The sequence below is a fragment of the Phalangium opilio genome, unplaced genomic scaffold (assembly GCF_054372755.1).
Source record: "Phalangium opilio isolate 3A_F unplaced genomic scaffold, DU_Popi_V2 ptg000209l_1, whole genome shotgun sequence".
Taxonomy (NCBI): Eukaryota; Metazoa; Arthropoda; class Arachnida; order Opiliones; family Phalangiidae; genus Phalangium; species Phalangium opilio.
In genome coordinates, this window is record NW_028324217.1 from 18364890 (window position 1) to 18391535 (window position 26646).

A 26646-nucleotide genomic window follows, 5' to 3' on the forward strand; every position below is an offset into this window, starting at 1 on the left:
GAGGAAGAGGAAAGCGGACACCCAACCCGCATACGACCCCGACGTACTCGATGACTTAACTAGTCAAGAAAACCGAGACCTGCAAGATCTCATGGACAGAGAAGAGGAGAGGCTAGCAAATGATGAACCGCAACCCATGGTTACCACGCCCGACGTATCCCTTCCCGATCAACTGGAGGAGCTGAACGTATTGAATAATGCGATCTTCTGCGCTAGATTTACGCCTGCAATGGTGGAAACCAGCGCGGACCTTTACATTGAAAGACACAGAGACACCATTGAGGATTATCTGAGGAATAAACTAGCTCAGGATAGGGGGATTAAATGGTATTTAACTGTTAGAGCACGTTACACACGTGAGTTGGGAAATTCAGAACAGGATGTAGAAATTCTAATATACCATAGAACCCGCAACCTCATTATTTTAACTCCTCATGTTATTCATGGGCAAATAGATCAGGGGATTGTAACGTTAAAACGTTTAATTGAGGAGTATGAAACCCAAGGTAGCGGTTGGACGCTGGATGGAATTATGTTCCTTCAAATTAACATAATAGCTTATATGCCACTACACGGGGGTACATATTTTGAGCTTCCGAAAAGACTCTCATCTAAGAAAGCCCTAACCAATGTTGAAAACCACGACAATAAGTGTTTCCTATGGTCAATTTTAGCCCATTTACATCCTGTAGTCAGAAACCCAAGCCGTGTAGAAAATTATCTACAGTTCCGTAATGAATTAGACTTAACGGGAATCACATTCCCTGTGGAGGTAAATGAAAGGATGCTAGGAAAGTTTGAAAGGGTTAATAACCTTTCAATTAATATATTTGGCTTCGAAAATGAGGTCTTCCCCCTTTATGTTAGTTCGAACAGGGTGGAGGAAGCGCGTCAAATAGACCTTTTGTTGCTAACCCAGGGGGAGAGTCGACATTTCTGTTTAATCCGCAATCTGAGCCGTCTTTTGTCATCGTTCACTGCACATAACGGTAGGACCTATTACTGCCGTTATTGCCTTCACCGTTTTTCCGGTATTGGGTTCGACCAAAGACACGAAGAACATGTTAAAGAGTGTAGCCTACACGGTCCGCAGAAAATCCAAATGCCAGTAAAGGAACCCATCCTGGAGTTCAAAAACATCGCCTGGCAACAGAAAGTAAGTAACTTTTATCTAAGTATTGAGAGCAACTGTCCCGAAACATATGATGTAAAATCTTAAATTTGTTTCCAATTTTTCTGTTCCATTAGGTGAAGTTCGTCATCTACGCGGATTTCGAGTCAATCTTAAGTAAAATACAAGGATGCGATCAGGACGCTACCCTCTCTTCTTCCACGAAAACCTCCCAACACGTTGCCTGCGGGTTCAGCTACGTCATCGTTGGACAAGACGGTTCAGTGTCAAAACCAGTGACGTACAGAGGAATGGACGCGGCGGAAAGGTTTTTACAAAACCTTATTCGTGAAGATGAAATCATCCAGGGGAAAATAAAAGCCAACGTACCCATGAGCCTGACAAACTCGGAAATGACGGAATTTGTATCAGCCCAAGTCTGCTACCTATGCGGGAAGGCGTTCACCCATGATAACTGCAAAGTTCGGGACCACGACCATACAGATGGGTCCTACAGAGGAGCGGCTCATAATACCTGTAACCTCAAGTTGAAGACATTGAAATTCGTTCCGGTGTTCATGCATAACCTATCCCGCTATGATGCTCACTTGATAATGGACAAAATCGGACTCTTTAAACATCAAGAAATTAAGTGTATCCCGACGAATTCCGAGACTTACATTTTGTTTTCTCTGGGAAATCTACGCTTTCTAGACTCTATCAGGTTTATGCCAGCCTCGCTCGACTCCCTCATATTTTAGTAGTTTATGTACAATCTGATCCGCTTTCTTAGTCATAAATGTTCGCTTTCAATCGAATGTTGTCACTACAAATCGATCAGTTTGATCCGCATTTTAATGAAATGACAACACTCACGACCACTTCATTGACCATTCAACTTCTTTCGCAGTTGTGTTTTAGTCAATTAATCATTTAACAAAGATTATACGAGCGTGTTTTTTTCGTCGTCTAAGTTCACCTTCGACCACTTTTGTCACTTTGCAGTGCTTTCATTGTGTTTTCAGTCATTTTACACCAGTTTCAATAGTATTTTGCTCATGTTTTCAATCATTTACAACACTTTCAAATGTATTTTTGACATGTTTTCAATCATTTACAACACTTTCAAATGTATTTTCGTCATGTTTTCAGTCACCCCCTTAAGTCTAAGAACTCGGAGATCTGATCCTCCCCTGCAAAGGTTGTGTCTTATCAGTCGTCAAAGGGTTGTGACTAATCAGTCATTGATGGTACGATATTCTATTTTGTTTAGGTAAATAGAAAAATTTGAATAAGAATACTTTTTTTTAAACATAATTATAATTTCTTTTATTTTCAACAACATTTTAAAAATTTACAAAAAAAGAAAAACAAAGTGAACAAGTTTATATACATATATATATATATACAATAACAGATACAAATTTACAAGAAAGATATTTAAGTTATGCAATTCTAAGATATTTACAGTTCTAAGACATTTAAGTTACACAATTCAAAAATAATTCAAGAGAGAAACCGAGCTATACCGCGGAGGAAAACTCCCTTTTATAGATCCCTAATTTTAAAATGTCCTAACGAGTAAGTGGATACACCGTCGATGATGTATCGCTTATCGTCGCACGGGTTCAACGCAAGCTTTGTTTGCGTTACAGAGAAAAGTTCATGCTTCAAGCTCACAATCCTCTTCATCTCTTCTACGGCTAGTTTCCGTTGGGGTAGGCATTCCTTGTAGTCTGCATGACGTATTTTCTTTCTCACCACACGACGACAAATCCCCTTCGCCGTTTTCTTCTCCCCCTTCGACGACAGGATGGAGTACATCTTGGGACGGAGACCGCAAAATTCTTGGATTTGAACCCCATTAAGTTCATCCTTGAACTTTCCTAGAACCTTCTTGTTCTCCTCGCTGAAGAGTGGGTGGTCCCTAGGGTAGTCGGAGAAGTCGTACATCTGCTTGTTCTCAGCAAAGTCTCGGGGAAGGTCGTCGGTGAATATTTGGTAGGTCAGGGAATCGGTGTCGGTGAAAAGAAGTTTGGCGGCTTCACCATATTTAGCTCGCACTGTGTTGTAATGGAAATCGTACATAACCAGTTTCGATAAGTCCAAAATGGCGAAGCCTGTGTAAATCGGTCGGTCGAGGGTCAGGGATTTCTTCAGTTGGTGAATTCCAACTAACTCATTCTTGAAGATGGTAAACCTCTCAAACGCAGGGGAACTCGCCTTCTTGATTGCCATCTCCCGGGTCTGTACAAGATCGAAGTTTATGCGGTTACGTAGATTCTCCATTGTTTTTCCAAACACGGAGTTGTTGCACAACTTGAAGAAGTCCTTCTCAAACGTGTTAGCGGCCATCTTCCGCTTCTCCGTGTTAAACTCGATAAAGGGTTTTAACCAAGCTCCTTGTTCAAACGTGAGAATACGGTGAACCTTCCCTAATTTCATACCTTTAGCGAGGTAGAACTTTAGATTTCGGTAATGGAGCACGTATTTTTCTCTGATATAAAGCGAGGGGACTAATTTGGGAAGACTATCTTTAATTTTCAGTTTTAGTTTGTTCAATTGATCTATTGAATATGGAGATAGTTCACCGGCGGTAACAACACGTCTTTCAGGGGCGAATGGGAGACAATTATGCTCTACGTGTAAACTGTCCGGGTATTCAAGATCCACCTCTAGAATGAAACCCTGAGGGTCATCGTCGGGATGGTTAAGAATAACTTCTCTGGTGAAATCTTCACATGGCTGCAACCATCGGAAACCCCTCATAGGTAAATGGTGACACATTACTGTTCCATAAAGATTGTTACAGTCCAGGTAAGTGATGTAGGAACTAGGTTTCGAAGCGTCGTAGGTTTCAGGAAGATGTTTGTTATTCGCCTCAGCCAACCTGTGGGTTATCAGAGAAACTCCTCCCCGAATTCCCTTCTCGATAAATAGGTGCATATCAGGGTCTAAAAGAAGTTCTAATTTAACTCCAGTCATACGTAAAGCGCTCTGCCAAGCAAAACCGGGACCGGTAAAGGCGTGAGCGCAGTCTAATTTGTAATATTCCAAGCACATGGCTCGGAAGTTTTCAAATACGTCAGCCAAGAGTAAAACGTCGGTTTTGACGTATAAATCATGGTACTCGCCGAGGTTAGCGATCCTGAATTTTTCCCAAAACTGTTTGGGCTTGGGAATAATCCTCGTCACTAACCTTTTCATCGGTGAGCGAGTTGAAAAAAGCCTCCTTCGGCGGTAACTCCGTCTCGTCAAATTTCTCCTCGCGATCGAAATAGTCATACGGGTAGACTTGTTTCCTCAGTAAATACTCCACTTCGTCCGGTTTGAAAACAGAGTTTAGGCATTTGAACTTGTCCGGACCTCCCTTGGCCAAGTTGGAAACGAGGGAGTCGAGCGAGGCTGGCATAAACCTGATAGAGTCTAGAAAGCGTAGATTTCCCAGAGAAAACAAAATGTAAGTCTCGGAATTCGTCGGGATACACTTAATTTCTTGATGTTTAAAGAGTCCGATTTTGTCCATTATCAAGTGAGCATCATAGCGGGATAGGTTATGCATGAACACCGGAACGAATTTCAATGTCTTCAACTTGAGGTTACAGGTATTATGAGCCGCTCCTCTGTAGGACCCATCTGTATGGTCGTGGTCCCGAACTTTGCAGTTATCATGGGTGAACGCCTTCCCGCATAGGTAGCAGACTTGGGCTGATACAAATTCCGTCATTTCCGAGTTTGTCAGGCTCATGGGTACGTTGGCTTTTATTTTCCCCTGGATGATTTCATCTTCACGAATAAGGTTTTGTAAAAACCTTTCCGCCGCGTCCATTCCTCTGTACGTCACTGGTTTTGACACTGAACCGTCTTGTCCAACGATGACGTAGCTGAACCCGCAGGCAACGTGTTGGGAGGTTTTCGTGGAAGAAGAGAGGGTAGCGTCCTGATCGCATCCTTGTATTTTACTTAAGATTGACTCGAAATCCGCGTAGATGACGAACTTCACCTAATGGAACAGAAAAATTGGAAACAAATTTAAGATTTTACATCATATGTTTCGGGACAGTTGCTCTCAATACTTAGATAAAAGTTACTTACTTTCTGTTGCCAGGCGATGTTTTTGAACTCCAGGATGGGTTCCTTTACTGGCATTTGGATTTTCTGCGGACCGTGTAGGCTACACTCTTTAACATGTTCTTCGTGTCTTTGGTCGAACCCAATACCGGAAAAACGGTGAAGGCAATAACGGCAGTAATAGGTCCTACCGTTATGTGCAGTGAACGATGACAAAAGACGGCTCAGATTGCGGATTAAACAGAAATGTCGACTCTCCCCCTGGGTTAGCAATAAAAGGTCTATTTGACGCGCTTCCTCCACCCTGTTCGAACTAACATAAAGGGGGAAGACCTCATTTTCGAAGCCAAATATATTAATTGAAAGGTTATTAACCCTTTCAAACTTTCCTAGCATCCTTTCATTTACCTCCACAGGGAATGTGATTCCCGTTAAGTCTAATTCATTACGGAACTGTTGATAATTTTCTACACGGCTTGGGTTTCTGACTACAGGATGTAAATGGGCTAAAATTGACCATAGGAAACACTTATTGTCGTGGTTTTTAACATTGGTTAGGGCTTTCTTAGATGAGAGTCTTTTCGGAAGCTCAAAATATGTACCCCCGTGTAGTGGCATATAAGCTATTATGTTAATTTGAAGGAACATAATTCCATCCAGCGTCCAACCGCTACCTTGGGTTTCATACTCCTCAATTAAACGTTTTAACGTTACAATCCCCTGATCTATTTGCCCATGAATAACATGAGGAGTTAAAATAATGAGGTTGCGGGTTCTATGGTATATTAGAATTTCTACATCCTGTTCTGAATTTCCCAACTCACGTGTGTAACGTGCTCTAACAGTTAAATACCATTTAATCTCCCTATCCTGAGCTAGTTTATTCCTCAGATAATCCTCAATGGTGTCTCTGTGTCTTTCAATGTAAAGGTCCGCGCTGGTTTCCACCATTGCAGGCGTAAATCTAGCGCAGAAGATCGCATTATTCAATACGTTCAGCTCCTCCAGTTGATCGGGAAGGGGTACGTCGGGCGTGGTAACCATGGGTTGCGGTTCATCATTTGCTAGCCTCTCCTCTTCTCTGTCCATGAGATCTTGCAGGTCTCGGTTTTCTTGACTCGTTAAGTCATCGAGTACGTCGGGGTCGTATGCGGGTTGGGTGTCCGCTTTCCTCTTCCTCCCAACACCCTCATGTCGGTTCATGATGGCGTGTCGAGCTTCGTTTTCCTGCCGTGTCAGGTCGGCGAGAGTGAGGGTCGGTGACACTCTTCCGGTGTTGACCGAAGGAGGGTAAGTATCCGCAACAGAGGTTGAGTGCTCAGGAATTATAGCAGTTTTCTGCTTTTTAGCCATAGACTCGGTGGGAGAGTTATGGACTTTTAAATGTCGTGCTAACCTATCACGCCTCGTGAATGTAGACGAACAAATGGTGCACGAGAAGCTAGGCCTAACGCCTTGATGCTTTTCTTTTTGATGCCTTAAAAGATTCTTATTCTGAACGTACTTACGTCCGCAAATATCGCACATTACCATTTTTAAAAGTTAACTATATTTAATCTGAATATAAAATAACTTCTAGAATAATTTCTACAAGAAAACTTCTTACTAAGTGTTAACTGTCTGGAGAACTCGAGAGTCTCGGACGAAATAAAACAATCTCTAATGTTGGGGGGGTCTTTTATACTCTAATCATGTCAATATTAGAAGTGAATTAAGCGCATGCGCCAAAGCATGATAATTCGAAAGTTGAAGTGCTATATAGGTTCCACACTTATAAATCTGACTCTCATTTTGCTTACACAGGGAAGAAATTTTCTTATGATTTCTTTAGTACGTATACTCACAAATATATAAAAAGTAAATATGGCCAATCAAAATATTTAAAATACGCAATTCTAGGATATTTAAAAATAGGCTTACACTTACGTATTTCCCCGCCACATTGTCAAAGTCAATAAGGCGCCAACAAATATCTGGCGCTACAAAATAATGATGCAATAAATTCTAGTTTCAGGCGAAGTTGTGGTTTACTATGGAAATATGGCGCTTAGTCTTAAGTCTAACATATGATTTCCCTTATCAAAGTCAATAAAGATAAGGCGCGCGTGAAATATCTGGCGTCAGAGGGGGATTGAAGGGTTTTTAGCGATAACGGCGCCAACTTGGTGTCAGACGCCAACAGCGGCAACGGCGTCATCGGCGCCCCGGCTCCCCACGGCTCCCCTGTGCATGAACTCTCAAATAGGTACTACTGATGATAATGGAGTAGAAGCCAATGATACAGATTGGTGTCTATGTGGAATAGACGGAAGACCAGTGGATGGTGGTGTTAGAAGCCAGTGTAAGTGCAGACTGGTGTCAATGTGGGATTGACAAAGAACAGAAGATGGTGGTGACTAGAAGCCAGTAAGAACAGACTGGTGTCCGTGTGGGATCGACGAAGAGTAAAAGATGGTGGTGATTAGAAGCCAGTAAGAACCGACTGGTGTCCGTGTGGGATGGACAAAGACTAGAAGATGGTGGTGTGGGAACTCAAGTACAGGAGCCATTTCCGTGACTGTGAAAGCAGTTCGGAAATGGCGAACACGTTTGCTCCGATACGCAAACTGCGAACGCGGTCACGTGGGTGTAACAACGGACAGACAGACACACAGACACGGCCGTTACAGAACCTCTCCTGGACTACGTCACACGGAGAGGTAAAAATTGCGTTAAGAATGTTTACCGCGAAAAAATGTTATCCACATAAATGTGATGAACATCAAATAAATAGGGAGTACTAACCTTTGGTCAAATGGTCGTTAAATGTTTCCCTCAAAATGTTTAACAAATGTTCGTGGAATTAATTGCAAGTAAATTTAAAGATAGGAAAAGACAAGTTACAAGTATTTATTCGCCTTCGATTGCCCCCTCCCCATTTGCGCAATTGGCAATTCTCTAGCCTTGCAACCACAACAAGATATAGAGGCGTCTCTGTATTTTTTATTTTAGCATTAACAGTTACGGCCCAATCATTACAGAAAAGGATGAAAGATAAAAGCTTTTGTCCAACAATATTTAAAATGTTCATGTTACGATTAAAAAGAAATTTTACATTGTCTAGCAGCCTTCAAATCCATCTAGTCATTCATGTGACTTCTACGTTCATGTTTTGTCAAATCACCCTTCCACTTACATGCATAGTCACATTGATCACATTTGAAGGGTTTTTCACCACTGTGAATGCGTTGATGATTGATCAAATTACTCTTCATTGTGCTGGCATAGTCACACTGATCACATTTGAAGGGTTTTTCACCACTGTGAATGCGTTGATGAATGATCAAATTACTCTTCATTGTGCTGGCATAGTCACACTGATTACATCTGAAGGGTTTTTCACCACTGTGAATATGTTGATGTGCGATCAAACTAATCTTCTGCGTACATTTATAGTCACACTCTTCACATTTGAAGGGTTTTTCACCACTATGAATGCGTTGATGTATGATCAAATTATACTTCTTCGTGCATCCATAGTTACACAGATCACATGTGAAGGGTTTTTCACCACTGTGAATGTGTTGATGTGCGATCAAATTACTCTTCATTGTGCTGGCATAGTCACACTGATCACATTTGAAGGGTTTTTCACCACTGTGAATATGTTGATGTGCGATCAAACTAATCTTCTGCGTACATTTATAGTCACACTCTTCACATTTGAAGGGTTTTTCACCACTATGAATGCGTTGATGTATGATCAAATTACTCTTGACCGTGCATCTATAGTCACATTTCTCACATTTGAAGGGTTTTTCACCACTGTGAATGCGTTGATGATTGATCAAATTACTCTTCATTGTGCTGGCATAGTTACACTGATTACATTTGAATCGTTTTTCTTCGTTACCCTTCTTAATGTGACGTTGTGGACCCCTTTTATAATCAGCAGAATATTTGATCCGAGTTGAACGTTTCTTCTTTAATTTTCCTGCAGAAAATTATTAACGAAATATAATAACGACACACATTCCATTTACAATATAGCATCAAAAATACAGGAACATTCAAGCGCACTTCATAAAAAATGTAAGGCTTAGGCCTCTACGAAAACTCAGTGTTAAAGAAAAGAAACAGTGCTGATCAAGGCGTTAGCCGATGAGCAAGCGTGTAGCGATTTTACTTAGGGTGAAGGAATAAGCAAGTACGGCTAGGATACTTCTAAACCAAGAACCGAATAAGCTACAAAGATCCTTCGGGTTCAGCTACCCTCGGTTTATCTAACGGGGTAGATCATTAAATGAAATATAATTGGTCAGTTTGTCTAGGGGTTTTAGGGAGGTAATAATAAAGAGGCGAGATTTCGAGTTACCAATGTTAACTAATGTTTAACATTTTATACTTTTAATAATTATTACTTTCTGCTATTTAAAACTATGGTCATGACCTTACTTAAGTAAAAACTAATTCTAACAAATTAAACAAGCAAATGAAATAATGGAACGAATAATAAAATAAGTATGAAATAAAATTAACGCTAAAGCGTGAAATAACGTTACTGTTTTTCGTCAGGGTCGACGGCTCGCGGCATCTAGGAGATTTGTCCGAAACGGGTGGACAAGCGGAACGTGGCGGTAGAGACGCGTTTTTGTTAGCGTCCGTGTCGCGGAAGGTTCATCATCCCGCGTTTATTAATTAATCCTGTGGCGGCGAGATGAATAGTTCTTTACCAGCATTAGCACTCGGCGCTTACTTTCAGCTACCGCTTAAGTTTTTAACTCGGGCGCGCGATGTCCTGCGTCCGGTATTAGAAAGGTCGAGTCCGTCGAAACGTAGTTGCGGTTGGCGGCATAGCTTAGCAGGCTCGCGTCTCGTGGCTCGGTCGGTGGCGGTCGGGCATAACCTCCGGAGAGGGTCGGACAATTCTTAATTCTGGTATTCTTCTGTTGATGGACCCGAGTTTTTATGGAAGTTCTCGTGAATGACCTCTCTAACGGGTCAGCCAATCACGGTGACGCTTTCTGTGGTATTTGGGACCACGTCAGATTTACGTCAGCACTTGGGTTGAGTTACCTTGGCGACCCACGCCTTTTGGGTATTTTTGGATCTTTGACCTCTTTGACTTTCGCGAACACTTCTTATAAACTATTTTCAATATATACACTATAATACAACAGCTATGCATTGGCAACTCTCAATAGAATAAAGAAAAATATTTCGGGGCTTATAAGGAACGCTGAAAGAGCCAGTAGATAAAAACGGGAGGGCGTAACTGAGGCTTTAGAATTTGAGTAGCTTCACGAATCTCTTGGCCTAAAGAATACGCTAGCTAAAGGGTTAAAGACTCTTTCCAATGCAAACAACGACCAGCATTAAGATTGCACTGGAAAGGTCATAGGGAAATTTTTATTGCTTGAAAGGATATTCCTATTATTAAAGGGATCTTATTGAATTTGGGAAATTAAATTTATATTGTTGTTACAAGCGACCTCATCAACCAAAAGGAGATGAATGAACATCAATTGAAATGCACGAGAAACTTTGGCGCGAAACTAGAACGGTTGTATTTTCGGTGGATCAAATACCAGCTGATGCTGAGTGAACACAAGTTACCAATTTATATCGTTCTTGCACCCCCCCTTTCTTTTGTCACATCTAGTTTTCACTTTGTTTCTCTGTCTGGCAAATGGCACCCCCGAGGTCTGAGTAGTGTTATATTTTCCACATTTGTGAAATAAAGTACAATTGACACATAATTAAAAATAACTAATGTGGATATACCTTCGATAGATAAAACTTATTTGTTACAAAAATCAGCGTAACGAGAAACAATATCTCATTTTATCCAGCAACAAATAAACTCCGAATTTTTGGGTCGAAATAAGTACCAGCATAAGAAAATGATATAAGGCTCCCTATAAGTATGAAACTCTCCATTTAAGCCATGTAAACAGCATTTTCTTCCATTGAAATTTTTAAAAAGTTTCTAAAGCCACCTATTAAGAACTTGAGGCGGGTAAAAATTTTATAAGGTAATTAAATCCTTAAAGGTCTTGAAGTTATTACTATGATAATTATAACTGATTAAGTGCATGTCAAAAATATCATTATAAATTTATAGATGGCGCGAGATTTCGACGACCTGTTACGGGGTAAGGAGTGTCTCGTGTCTCTACGGGCGTGGCCAAAATTCCCCGGCCCATCGTGCTTTTCGCGGACACTTTAGGTGGCGGTGGCGGTTTCGTCCCCCTTTATTCGTAGTGCCAAAACTTCTCCCACGGGTCATAAATAGGAAGCGCGCCAAATTTGAAAGCAAATGCTGTAGTACGTTTCATACTTATAGAGAGCTATATATTATTTTCTTATGGTACCAGCGATAAGAAAGGAGTGAAGACCCTTGTGAAAGAGGACATTTTAAAGGTTCTGATACATAATAATAATCTAGCTTTATTGCGCGTCCATAGACACCCAGTGGGCTATATTTCAATGGGTCACGATTTCAATGCATAAAGAGGTGGTGGCTAGCTCCTACGCCACAGCTTACCGACAGCGCCCTATACTAAGTATTACCATTAACCTCAGCAAGTTTTGATGGGAAGGCGAAACCGGGTAACACCACGCGGAAAACTCCTTTATGAAGTGGGAAGACAACTTTCATAACTCTATGCAGAAGGGTTTGTACCCAGTTTTTCACCCGGTGCCACAGTCCGGAATCGAACCCGGGACTCTCTTGCTGCGAGGCGAAAGGTCCAAAAGCTGAACACTATTTGATTTTATCGGTAGAGAGTTCACTCGCTTTTCGAAAAATGTTAAAAATCCATTCGGATATTTTTACTGATTTGAACGTTTTTGAAAACGTCCTTTGTTTTAGCGGGAATTTAATTCGTTCATTAAATAAATTAATCATGGATAAGGAAACCTCTTTGACAAAAGCGTAGGCGAGAAGACTGTAGTGTTATTTTCTTATATTAACACCCCAGGCGAATCATTTAACCCATTAAATAATTTTTGGGAAATTTTGAAATAACAATTTGGCGTTGGAACGTAAAATGTTTACCGCTTGTACCCAAGAAATTGTTTTGTATAATTGGTTAAGATAAAAGAAAAAAACTCGGTACATTTAAGGCAGTTGACAACCGTATTCTGAATTAAAGAGGAGAAAAGATGGAATCATTTAACCCATTAAATAATTTTTGGGAAATTTTGAAATAACAATTTGGCGTTGGAACGTAAAATGTTTACCGCTTGTACCCAAGAAATTGTTTTGTATAATTGGTTAAGATAAAAGAAAAAAACTCGGTACATTTAAGGCAGTTGACAACCGTATTCTGAATTAAAGAGGAGAAAAGATGGAAAGTAGACCTCGTCGAACGATATTTTCGGATAAAAATCCAAAACACTTTTATAGGTCATTCCTGGCTATTTTGAGTGTTATACCAGAGCCCATTTCATCGTGCCCGGTCCTTAACTAGCACTAAGCAACACCAGTGGCGTAACGACGTTTGTTGGGCCCGCACGCAGCCCGACAATTAGGGCCCTTTCTTGAGTGTCGAGTTTTCAAAAAGTATGAAAGCACCACGAACGTTACTACTTTTCCCTTTCATTATTTATAGCAATGCGCCTTGTCGCCGCTCTCGACTAAAATCTCACTCCTCTAAAGTGCAATGCAGGGCCTCTACTCTTTTAGAGAGTTTTTAATACAGAAATTGGATTCTCTTCGCAAAATTATAGCATTATATACGATCAGATTTATCAAATTATAGGATTATACAGGACTCATAAATGATTAGATTTGGAGTGTGGATAATTTTATTTTATTGAGAACGTAAGACTCTTCAAATCGCGCCTAGATCTAAACAAATACTGAAGGGCTCACACGGACATACATTTAGATTTACTTGAAAAAGTGACTATTAATTAAATGAAACTGTAAGCAAGGAGAGACCTAAGTGAGTGAAAATGACCAAATCAAGCTATTTAAAAGGTCAGGTTGGAAGAGATGTTTTCAGAGATAACAGATTTTCAAAACTCTTTTCAATAATTAAACATATTTTAAAGGTCTGTGCTATAATTCACTTCAATATGTGGGATTAGATATTTAAATGAAAGGTCTGAGGAAAAATTCAATTGTGTTATTTTGGAGTGCAGACTGTGCAGCAGAGAATGGAAAGTAATTGTTATCATTTCATATAAAAAACTAAAAAAGTCGTATAAATTCAATTATGTGAGAATTGAAGAACAAAAATTCCTGAGCTAACGAAGCGATTTTTGGATCTGACCAAATGAGATATCACTAATTTTGCACTTAAAACGTCATACAGCTGGGATTCTAGATAATTGCTTTGAAATCTCAAAGATATAGGACGATTTGCGAAATTATAGGACTAAATTGGACGATTTGCGAAATTATAGGACTAAATTGGACGATTTGCGAAATTATAGGACACTTTAAAAAATATTGGAGAATCAGTCTATAAGCAAAATTTCGAAAGGGTTCCCAAAAACATGGGCCCGCCCACAGTTGCGTGCACTGCTCCCCTGTTGGCACGCCACTGAGCCCAATGTGGTTTGATGGAAACTTTTGAAGACACTTGAAATCCCCGAGATTATTTCCAATTTTGAGCAAATCCCGAACTCAGGTTATACGGGTTCAGTATGAACCCTGGAATAGGGATCCTCCTGATTTTAACAGGAGTATTAAATAGGTGTTTTCAGTTTTTCACCTAGATAGCAGTACCGCCAATAGCGTTTTCAATTTACCGCTCAAGGGCGCTAGATCTGCTCGGATTTCCGTTTTCAATTTACCGAGCGCTGGACCGGGGACCCGAGATCCCATCGGTGATGATCTGTACAGAATAGATAGCTCGCTAAATTTGTATCGTCGAATAGGACGGGAAAAGAAAATCGTTAAAGCAGCTCAATAAATGAAGCGCATTTCATGTCGTCTAGAGCAAATCAAGAGCGATCTCAGAGCAGTTATGTGGAAAACGCCATTAGACTATACACCGAGAAGGCGGAATTAATTGATTAGCATATTTCACCCATTGGGGGTAGGAATATGAAACCCCACTCTAAGCACTCAGATTATAAAAGTATCTTATGACTTACCAATTTCCGAACAAAGTGATTCGGAATTCTTTGGAGCCATTTCTTGAAATGTCTCCGAGTTGGACACCGAACTATTATTTCCAACTTCAACTGGAACTTCGGGTAAATTGATTTCCAAAGAGACGGAGGTCAATTCTGATGGTTCATTTGGGTTACGTTCAGGTTTAGGAACACACACTGGCCCATTCAGTGGCCTAAGATCAACAAGCTTCAGTTTTGGCAAACACAGTACCAAACTTCGATTTTGTCTATCTGTTTTCTTCGCACCTGTCCAGGTTATTCTGGATTGCTTATCATCGAGATCGTTTTCTACGGCTAATTCTAGTGAATCACTTTCGACATTTGCGCCAAGAGAAAGATCCAAATGTTTTTCGACTTCAACATTCAATTCGGGAACACGGAATTCCTTTGGTCGAGTTGCTCTTTCGTCAGTTTCTCCCTCTGTTGAAACGCTTTGTGATTTACGATAAGAATCGATAATTGTGTTATTGTTCTCAAGAGGTTCTCGTGACGAATCACTTTCCGTCGTTGTGTCGAGAGGCATTTTCAATTGGTTTTCGACCTCGAGCTTCGGCGAAGGTACACAAAGTGGCGAATTCTCACTGTATATCAACTTAGGGACACACGCATTCGTAATTCGCGTTATAAACCCCACATTTTTGGACTTTTTTGGGATAATTTCAGTTTCGTTGTTTGCATTGCCGACCTCGGCAACATATTGAGGCTCAGAATCAGGCGATTCTTCACTAATATCTTCTCTAACCAGCATGCCTTGGACATTGACAGCTTCGACACAGTGCATCACAATTGGAAGAGATAACTCCTGGCCATTAATTCCCGAATCATTTTCAACGGGCTCAGATTTCACTAATTCATCGTTAGCTAATTGATCCATTCCACTTTTCTCCTATTTTTCAAACAATCAACTCTTAACCTTTGGAGTAACTCTTTCCCATCGACCATTAAAATGAAAAATGTTTCATACCATCAAATCTTTGATTCTCCTTTCCAAGTCATTATTGACCCTATTGAGTCTTTCAATTTCGTCTACTTGTTTATTTATCGTTAATGATGTTTTCACTCTCTCTTTTCCCATGTTTGAAATTAAAACATTACGCTAAACAAAATAAGATTTCATTTTAACAGTAAATATTCTTTGGACTTTCATTGGCTGAACGTATTTTAAAGGGGCAAGCAAGAAATAACAAAGGTCCTAGCTGGGTTTCTTTGTTGCTAAAGAGGGATGTGTTACCAATCCCCTTAGATCAGAGCCAATCCTGATTGGTATTTTCACAAATAAACCTAATTATTCACCCACCCACAGAGTTTGCTTCTACTTTAAGGGACATAAGATTCGACAACTCATTCTGCACATTTAAAATGAGCTATGATACCAAAGGGCAAGGGGGGCGCATGCTAAGAACGAGTTTTTGAGATTTTTTGGATCGCGCCTGGAGAGAAATTTTTTCCATGGAGGTGACGTCAAACGTGGGCCAAGTTCGTATAGACTCGCATTTTTTAGGAGGCTTATTTTTCCAAGAACATGTCTGTCAGATGCATAATAAGAAAATACTGGTTTAGTTCTTCATAGTCGAGGTTTGTCGAGAAAAATACACACTATTCTTCATAATATGATGTCACTAAATTTAATACGGATTTAAATAAAACGGGTATATACGGATTAAGGAACATCATTCTCACTGTATAACTAAGAAGAAGAAAATGTGAAGGAAGAATAGGATTTTATAGGAGAAAATTGTGTTTTTACAGGTCAATATAGGAATAAAAATTCTCAAATATAATACTATGTTGGCTTAAACTACGTAGAAAAATCTCAAAAAAATATATAAATTGTACTTTACTTTGAAAAGAGGAACTTAATTAAAATAATAATTAATTAAATAATTTAGGACAGGTTAAAAAATATAGGGTTCAAGGGAATAATAATATTCAAAAATTAGGTATTTTTCTCAAAGATGGAAGATGAATGTTCCAAGTATCACTAATCACTTATTTATTAATTTTAAACAAATTGAAATTACAGTCATTTCCTTAAAATAGAAACGTTTAAGAGTTTAACCAAAAATTTATAATCATCACATAGATTTTTATCAATTTTGAACATCACATACATTTTTATCAATTTTGAACATCACATACATTTTTATCAATTTTGAACATCACATACATTTTTATCAATTTTGAACATCACATACATTTTTATCAATTTTGAACATCACATACATTTTTATCAATTTTGAACATCACATACATTTTTATCAATTTTGAACATCACATAGATTTTTATCAATTTTAAAGTGTAGCTTATACAAATGAAAAATAATCACAGTAATTTATCATTTCTATCGACTTGTTTTACCCGTTTTTCAAAATAAGAAAAATAACTCATGTTAATATTTTTTTCATTTTTTTAGCTCTTGCTCTATTTTTTTCTTTTAATTCTTCTTGGTGTAATTGATTTAAATAGTTCATCCTTATGATAGTTCTCATTCGTATAAATGAATGAATAACATCAGAGGGATATAAACACGCTCCATCTCTCAAGATTTTCTCAACAACAGATTGAACTATTCCCCTTTCATTACTTAAACCCTTATTAACCATTTCATTTTCGTGTGCCACAAGAAAAAAAGATTCATAGATCTTAGCTTCATTTAAAAATTCCGTACTTGGTTTCACTAAGTGGTTAAGAGACAGTTGCGAAACCCATGATGGTAAACTGTAATTGTGCTCAAATGTAAAATTACTTTCGCATTTCAGATCTAAATCGGGATATTTCTCATAGTATTTCCTAGCTACCCAACCAGATAGATATTCCATTCCCCCTTCTTCAAACTCTCCAATTTCTTTTGGTTTTGATGATTGTAAGCAACCCAATTTAATACTCTTTTTGGGGGGTGATGCGCAAGGGTTTAAGTTCTCATTTTCACTTGTTTCAAGAATATCAATTTCACTGGCAACTTCCCAGTCATCGTTTATTTCATTAAGATCTTTATCGTCAAAAGCATTTTTTAAAATATCTGTAATGAAATATTCTTCCGCTCCTTGAGAAACCGTGTTAGAGTTCCCTTGAACAACCCCTGGATTTTTTCCCAACATTATCATTCGCACTCTGTAAATGGCATTCAAAGGCGTTGGGTGGTCATCGAGACCTCCACGGGTTCTCAACTGTGAGAAAAAATTTTCCAAGCAATCTTGGTTCAAACGGTGGGTGAGCAAATATTTGATGTCGTATTTTCTTCTTAATTCATGATAAAGGTTGATTAAGGAATTTATAGATATAATTATTCCTTTTTGGAACATTTGAAGGGCGTTTTGGGACTTGCCAACACATCTCATTGAGTTTACCATTTTCATCATTTTCTCTAAAGCTTTTGACTGCTTTTGAATGTGTATTCCAAAGCCGCATTTCATTTCTTTTTTATCGGTTTTCTTGTAACTGTTGAAAATATCAAACCAGCAATCGACTGTGTCAATGAAATTAGCCAGATCTAAATAAGACTGTAGTTTTTTGGAATTTCCTAGTCTTCTTATAGCTGCGGAAACAGAGTGAGACAGCAGCTCAGCTGCGGCTCTTACATTTTGCCTTTCTGTTTTAACACAGTCAACGTGATGTTTAGTAAGCTTTGGACATGATTTTAATTCATTGCAGTCTAATCTCAAAAGAGCAATAACTGGCTGAATGTCAATATTTCTTTGGTCAATAAGGAACCCAGTATCAATTAACCAATTTCTAATTAATTTGAGCAGATGCGGTGCATCAGCAAATACAAAAATTGCATCGTTAGGACTAGCTGGATTTTGAAACCATGTCTTATGCACAGAGATCCCGAGGGAGTTCCACAAACTAATGTTTCCGCCCCCCATATCATTAACGCAAGCAACAACATTAAAACCTGCTTTATGTAGTTCAGTTGTAACTTCAAATAGTATTGCTTTTGTCATTTTTTGATCGAACCCCAAATAAATGGGTTGCTTCCATGTTGAAAAAAGACTTCTAGCCATAATTACTTGAAGTTGGTTATATCTACCCAATATCTGATCGTGCCTGGAATCATATTCAAAAACTGAACGTATTTTGACTTCATCAAAGGTTATCACAATAAGCTTTTCTAATTGTGGCAAACTTTTAGCTCTTACAGCCATAAGATTTATCAGGTCAGTGAGGATACCACTACTGAGATCCAATTTTGAAGCGTATCTTTTTAGCGTTGCTAAATGTGGCAATGGTATACCTCTTTTTTCCCTAATGTATATATACGCTCTTTTACTAAGGTAACGAAGAGTGAACGCGTTAGCTAAATCTTCGTTACTCCAGTAGACTTTTTTCTTCCCACTTAGCATCTTTATTTGACTCTTGGAGAAAATTCGGTGTAAAATAGATTGGCTTTGGTGATAGAGATTTTCGAATTTTGATTTTTCTTTGTTAAGTCGTTTCACATCTTTTTTCAAATTAGCGCTGGAAATTCTTTGAATTGCTGTACGGGTTGTTAAAACAGAGTTTTTGTTCTTAGATTTGATTAGCTGCTTTTTTAAACGGCTATAAGACTTTTCATATGCTTTGCAACGAGTTCCAAGTTTTTGCTGTTTTTCTAATGCTTCCTTGAGATTGAGCTCCATTTGCTTCCACCTTGCTGTTGTGTTAAAGGTCTCTAATTCATTATCAGTCGGTTTCTTATTGATAGCAGAGTTACTTGGGTTTGCAGATACACTTGTATCAGCCGTTGAGGTGTTAACGGTTGAAGAGATACTCGTATCAGCCGTTGACGTGTTCACGCTTGAAAATATACTTATATCATCTCTTGAGTTATTTAGGTATGAAGAAAAACTCGCATCATCTCTTGAGTTATTCAGGTTTGAAGAAAAACTAGCATCATCTCTGGAGTTATTCAGGTTTGAAGAAAAACTAGCATCATCTCTGGAGTTATTCAGGTTTGAAGAAAAACTCGCATCATCTTTTGAGTTATTCAGGCTTGAAGAAAAACTAGCATCATCTCTGGAGTTATTCAGGTTTGAAGAAAAACTAGCATCATCTCTGGAGTTATTCAGGTTTGAAGAAAAACTCGCATCATCTCTGGAGTTATTCAGGTTTGAAGAAAAACTCGCATCATCTTTTGAGTTATTCAGGCTTGAAGAAAAACTAGCATCATCTTTTGAGTTATTCAGGTTTGAAAAACTTGTATCACTTGTTAAGTTCTTCAGGTTATTTAGACTGAATAAATGAGAATCGGTGATCAAACTGTTCAATTTAGACGATAACTCAGAATCATTGATATGTGAGTTGTTAGGTTTACAAGTAAGCATAGATTTATCATTATTCAAAGCACCAAAACCTTGGTTACAATTCAAAATATCAGAAAATTCATTCTCTATGTTACTACTAGGAACTGTGTTGGTGATGACAATATTAGGAACTTCTTTGGTCGTGATAACATTAGGAACTGTGTTGGTAGTGATACTATTAGTAACTTCTTTGGTCGTGATAACATTAGGAACTTCTTTGGTCGTGATAACATTAGGAACTTCTTTTGTCGTGATAATATTAGCATCTTCATTAGTTTCAGTAAAACTAGGAATTCTAATACGACTGGATTGATTGTTCTTTACTTTAGTTTGGCTATTTATATTACAAAATGAGTGGAATTGCTCAGTTATTGGTTGGAATTGGTTGCGTGACAGAGTTTTGTCAGAATTTGTTTCCATTATGGATTGACATTCTGGCATATTTTGACTAGGAACCGCTGTTTTCTTTAAATACTTGCGGGTTTTAATTTTGAGAAGTTCAGCTTTAAGCCTATTGTCTTCATAATCATCGGCAGTGAAATGATCTGAACAGATTCTTTGAGTTTTGAAATTTGAAACTGAACACGAACATTTTAGGAGCCAAAGATTTTGAACATTTTCATCCTTTGGAAAACAATGATAAGATACGCCTTTACTTTTCGTTTTTGCAATTCCATTTTTACATCCTGGCACGCAGCAGCACATTCCAGGCATAATAATAGTTTTATCACAGTCACCTTTGCAAAAATAAATAAATAAATTAATTAAATTACTATATTACCTGATATTATCAAAAGAAAGAAATAACATAAACTGTTTGCGTTTACTTGATCGTGCATTAAAGATAGATTATACTGTACATTCTGCTGTTAAATTCACGAGTAGCTAAAAGTGCGCCTCTTTTTAGGATAGATAGAAACTAAAATAACAATATTTTGAAAAAGGTGGCAATAAACAAGCTAACTAGCAATTATTTAGAAAATGTAGCAATATATTGAAGTAAAACATACAATTTTGGAAAAGGGGGAAATTTATTCAGTTGATTTAACTTGATAATAACAAAACGGTGCACATTTAGCCGCTCATTTAAATTCCAGTGGCAAAATTCAAGAATAGCCCCTGCTCTTCCAAACTTAATAAATCATATACCAAATGAAAGCTTACGCCTTCCTCAAACCTAACCTAAAATTTATGATTTAAGGTAATTTTTTACTAATTTTAACAAAATTCATTCCGCGTAAATTATTTTATTTTTACATAATTTACACAAAGGTTAGGTTTGGTTTGGTTTGGTTAAGTGCGGCGCCGCTGCGCGTATCATCACAGCGAGTCCCGGCAAAGCCTTTGGCACTGCTATATATATAATTAGTTTTTTAATGTTAATTATTGTTTGCGCTCACTATAATGGTGTGCAATGAATAGAGGAAGCGTAAGCTTTCATTTGGTATATGATTTATTAAGTTTGGAAGAGCAGGGGCAATTCTTACGGTTTTGTCTACCCTATCAGCAGAGTACATTATAACCCCCTCTTCGGATTATAAACATTCTCGATAACCTTAGTTTGTTTAAATATCGACTGAACTATTTTAATAATGGTATATTTGAAACATAAAATGAACTTACCGCTGAGAAATTAAAAAAAAAAAACCATACACAAATGGCGGGCCTTGTCTTGTCGGCAACCGTTCGACTCTTCAACCCTCGGCCAAACGAAAAATAAAGCTTCAGCTCCGGGGACTCGGGGAGAGAGGGAAAGAGAACGCGACTCTTGTTGCTTGCCCACGTTTGACGTCATAAATCGGGAAATGAAGTCTATCCACCCCCCCTTCGTAAAACCAGGATTTTGCTGTTTTTAAAGACACAGGCGTGCGCACGGGTCGGGCAGGGTGGGCCCTGGCCCGACATGAAATGTTTCAAGGGGGCGCAAAAGCCGGAAAAATAAGGACGCAAAATTTGGGTATTAGTTCTGCAGACTGCAGGAACATCAGCGAAACGCCGAAAGGGAACGGAAATGTGAATAACAGAGCCACTATGAGAAATGCGATGGTCAGACGGGGGACGGGAAAATTTTGTGTTCTCTCGTATAGTCTCGGGTGTTAACCCTTACAAAAATCTTCTTTAGAACTCTTTAGAAAATTCCTTGGGAAATTTCTTTAGAAATCCTTAAGGAGTTCTTAGGGAAATTGGGGAATATTGGTTTCTTTTTCTTTGGAAAATGCTTTGGAAATAACTTTGGAATTTTCTTGGGAAATAACTTTGGAATTTTCTTGGGAAATATCTTTGGAATTTCCTTGGGAAATAACTTTGGAATTTCCTTGGGAAATAACTTTGGAATTTCCTTGGGAAATAACGTTTGAATTTTCTTGGGAAATATCTTTGGAATTTTCTCGGAAAATATAGGGAAGATTATGGGGTAAATTAATCTAGCCCTCTAGAAACGAGGATAGTTCTCACATGCAGAACCATATCCCAATGCAGGGAGTGCAGTTCTAATATGCTGAACAACACTTCTTATAGCACGGGCAGTTCCCGCATGCAGTGCGAAACTGCTTATAAAGTCAGACATATAATCGACTTATCCGTAAACGGCAGAAAGTTTTAATCTTGTGCAATTGTATGGGTTACTAAGGGGGTTTTGGAGGCTTCAATGGCCAAGCAGTAGATACAGATGTAGTTGTTAAGTTTAATAATGTATTTTCACTGAGAGTTTTTTGAGTACCAGAAACGCGTTTAACCTAATTTTATCTACAATATTTTTTAAAAAATATTTATTTGGGACTCTAATTACGCTCGAAATAAAGATAAAACATGTCACAAAAGAATTAATTTAAGGTTAATTTTACTTTTCAAAAGCGAAAGTTTCGACTGCCAGCTTATACTCCCTGCATGTAAATCTAAACAACACGATTTTAATTACGTGTATTTTACTTTTAATTTAATTTATCCTTTGCATAAACACCTCGCGAATTATTAAAGGAAAAAAAAACGAAAATAGGTAAATATGATAAACCATTTCAGCAATTGCTGAGCCTTAGCTACGGGACAAGCCTTTGTGAAACGTTTTTAATTATTTAGCTATCAAGTCAATGCCTATGCAGGAAAACTTAAGCAAAACAATTTTGGGTAAAATATTTTGAGATAATTATATGTAAAGCATAATTGCTAATATATCTGCTGGTCCTTTGAAATTCATCTCTAGAATTCTAAACGAATTTCATTGGAAAATTAACCCCTGACCTTCTTTGGAAATTTATCTCAAGATTTCCTTAAGAATTTCGTTGGAAAATATTCCATAGACGTTTTTTGGAAATTTATCTCAATAATTCCTATCGAATTTCTTTGGGAAATTAACCCTAGACTTTCTTTGGAAATTTATCTCAAGAATTCTTTAAGAATTTCGTTGAAAAATATATTTCACATACGTTCTTTGGAAATTGATCTCAAGTATTCTTGAAGAATTTCGTTGGCAAATATTCCCTAGATGTTCTTTGGAGATTGATCTCAAGAGTTTCTAAAGAATTTCTTTGGAAAACAAACCCAAGACCTTCTTTGGAAATTAATCTCTAGAATTCCTAAAGAGTTTCTTTGGAAAATAAACCTTATACATTCTTTGAAAATTTACCTCTAGAATTCCTAAGGAATTTCTTTGGAAAATATTCGTTAAACCTTCTTTGGAAATTAATCTCTAGAATTCCTAAAGAGTTTCTTTGGAAAATAAACCTTATACATTCTTTGGAAATTTACCTCTAGAATTCCTAAAGAATTTCTTTGGAAAATATTCGTTAAACCTTCTTTGGAAATTTACCTCTAGAATTCCTAAAGAGTTTCTTTGGAAAATATTCGTTAAACCTTCTTTGGAAATTAATCTCTAGAATTCCTAAAGAGTTTCTTTGGAAAATAAACCTTATACATTCTTTGGAAATTTACCTCTAGAATTCCTAAAGAATTTCTTTGGAAAATATTCGTTATACCTTCTTTGGAAATTAATCTTTAGAATTCCTAATGAGTTTCTTTGGAAAATAAACCTTATACCTTCTTTGGAAATTTATCTCTAGAATTCCAAAAGAATTTCTTTGGAAAATAATCGCAAGACATTCTTTGGACATTTGTCTCAAGACTTCTTTAGGAAATTCCAAAGAAAGTCTTTGGGAATTGTTCCTTTAGGAAATGATCCCAAGGGCTCCATAGGGTTCCAAAGAATGGCCTTTGGAATTCTTAAGAACATTTTTGTTAGGGGGTAGGGGCGCAAAATTAACTAGGCGGCCCGACCTTACTGAAAACCCTGCGCACGCCTGTGTTTAAAGAAGCGGGAATGCTCCAACCTAATAGTGTATTTTTCTAGAGTAACCTTGACCAAAGGGGTCTCATATTTTTGTGCTTAATTTCACACTAGTTAAAAATACCTCGGCTTCCAGTTCCCTGACTCGATCATCCCTGGCTTTAACTTCATTGATAAGATCATCTTTACTCAAGTGATCATAATTACAATCTTCCTCAGTCTTCATTTCCTAAAAACAAAGTTTCCCTAATTTTATTTTTGCCTTAAACAGCCAATATTGCAATAATTTCTCAAATACCTCTTTAATCGCCAACCTTTGAAGATTTACTAAACTCATTTCGGAATTTTGTGCAGAGACTTTGTGAAATTGTAAATCTTCCCTAAAATGAAATAATTTTTCAAACAGAAGAAAACGAACATATAACAAGAAAGGTTCCCCAAAACATTGTAGCTTTCGCTATCAAAGCTTAGAAAAACATGCTTAGCTAGTTCAAAAGATTGTGACAATTGACACTGCAACTTCCTTCAAGATTAGGGAATTCCTCAAACCCATTTTTTGAATACAACTAGCTTCGTATAAATTATTTATTCTGCTAGTATTTGCCTTATTTTTGAAATAGCAAGAAAGATCTTTTTCTTTTCAAGGTATAATAGTTTCGATGGGTTTGGATCCGTAACACGCCTTAATGACACTCAAGTTGCATTATATTCATCACTTACCAGCTTAAATGTTTGACCATAACACGACAATCCTTCACAAAATCCATCATACTTTATAGAGTTTCCCTGTTTAGATAACATACGTAACATTTTAATGATAATAAAAAACATGGCCTTAAACAAATATTCAGCGTATTCCCCTCAGTTCAATATAGATTCTTACATGAGGGGCTAAATGTGCGCCTGTTTTTGTTATTATCAAGTTTTATCAACTAAATAAATTTCCCCTTTTCCAAAATTTTACTAAATAGAATATGTGTTTGTACCCCTAATTATTGGTACCTTTCCAAATTATGGCTAATTAGCTTTTTTATTGCCACCTTTTCCAAAAAATTGTTATTTTTAGTTTCTTTCTACCCTAAAAAGAGGCGCACTTTTAGCCATTCGTTAATTTACTTGTTGAAAACTTGTGAAAATTTGAGAAAGAACCCTAAACATAGTTTTCCAGCACAAAATGAACATCTATAACCTATTATGTGGATTCGGCTCAAAAGTTAATTAAGAATAAAGTAATTTTAAATACCTTTACAAGTAGCCAATTCCGAACACTAGATGAATACTTTATTAATTACATTAAACGACGTGATTTTTAAAACACAATGTTCAGCGACATGTCACGTTTTACCGCGATTTTGAAGCAGACGGCTTCGTATGGTCACAACCGACTCGATCACGCTTTTGGATGCACGCGCTATAGATGCCCGTCCAAAGAATGTTTTTCCTATGTACAAGCGCATACCAGGAATTTTCGGTTTTTTCCTTCGAAAAATCAAAGGAGTCAGCTTTTAACATGCCCTTCTATGGGAGGAACACCGTTTTTTGGCCCTAATTTTGCAAATACTGGTTCAAATATCTTGAAATTTTTAATGAGATGTGCAAAATAAGGCTTGTTATTTTTGTTCAAAGTTTCAAAAGTTTCTCTTTCATAGTTTTGTTATAAAAAATTGAAACGAAAATTAGCCATAATTAAAGAGCTTAATCTTCAAATGGTTTTAATGTGTTTTCTTCGTTTTCACGCATTCACTGGCTCGAATCTCTTGAAATTTTAGGGAGAGCTATAATGAAGTTTTTAAATGATCGTGCAAATTTTTCAAAGTTTTAAAACAAATAGTTCTATTCTAGTTTTCTCACGCCAAGAAGCAGGTGTAAGCACAATACAGCTTCGTGGTGCGAGTGGACTAGCCTCCCGCGTTTAGCGAACGCGAGCTCCATCTGGTGCGAGGGAACTCTCCTATTATGGCAGCCCTTTCCCTGTGCGTTGGTTTCTCGTCAAATACTTAATGGAATTTTCTACCTTACTAGCACAATTAAATCCGATTCTTAACCTTACCAGCACAATTAAATGAAAATTTCTTAAACTTACTAGCACAATTAAATCCGATTCTTAACCTTACCAGCACAATTAAATGAGAATTTCTTAAACTTACTAGCACAATTAAATGCAATTCTCAACCTTACTAGCACAATTAAATGCAATTATTAGCCTTACTAGCAAATTTAAACGCAATGCTCAACCTTACAATTAAAATTTTCTTCCTTTTAAAACACAAACAAACGAAAATATATCACCATCTTACCACAATCCTCTTTCATCAATGGCGAACGAAAAATTTTATACTGTCAAAGGTGGCACTTGTATTCCAACAAGAAGGTTGGACTAATAGCCACATCGTAGATATACATCATACGATGTAGCGACATGCATAGAGATAGTTGCATTATCATTGTCAGCGTTTCGATTTCACGAAATTAAAATTCAAAACGCAAAAAGTTTCAAAGAAGACCATCTTTTATTTATGTCTCCAAAAAAGAGTACAAAACAAAATGATTGAAAAATATAACAAGTACAATAGCAATTTTTAGGGACTTATTTAAAATTGCGCAGATTTAGAAAAACATTTCTTGAACATGAAATTAGTTGAAAACTTTGTTTGTTCAATAAAAAATACAAACACGCGTTCGTTAAAGCTTTGAACAAAACCAAACAAATCGACTAACTTTATACAATAATCACTAAATAAGAGAAAACTAAATGTGAAAAAAAATTAGTATGTAATTCTATATTACTTTT

At 37.5% G+C, this 26646-nt stretch overlaps 2 protein-coding genes across 2 annotated transcripts; both read right to left on the bottom strand.

The window, feature by feature from the left end:
• Positions 1-8098: 8098 nt before the first annotated feature.
• LOC149621019 (uncharacterized) lies at positions 8099-15167 on the bottom strand. Its single transcript, XM_089854677.1, has 2 exons — positions 14273-15167; positions 8099-9155 (listed from the first exon to the last, which is right to left on the bottom strand). The coding sequence occupies exons 1-2, from the start codon at positions 15165-15167 to the stop codon at positions 8302-8304; spliced, it is 1749 nt and encodes a 582-aa protein (XP_089710803.1). The 3' UTR covers positions 8099-8301.
• Positions 15168-16271: 1104 nt separating this feature from the next.
• LOC149621020 (uncharacterized) lies at positions 16272-21393 on the bottom strand. Its single transcript, XM_089855315.1, has 2 exons — positions 21200-21393; positions 16272-20313 (listed from the first exon to the last, which is right to left on the bottom strand). Exon 2 carries the CDS (start codon positions 20288-20290, stop codon positions 16679-16681), a length of 3612 nt encoding a protein of 1203 aa, XP_089711441.1. The 5' UTR covers positions 20291-20313; positions 21200-21393; the 3' UTR covers positions 16272-16678.
• Positions 21394-26646: the final 5253 nt, after the last annotated feature.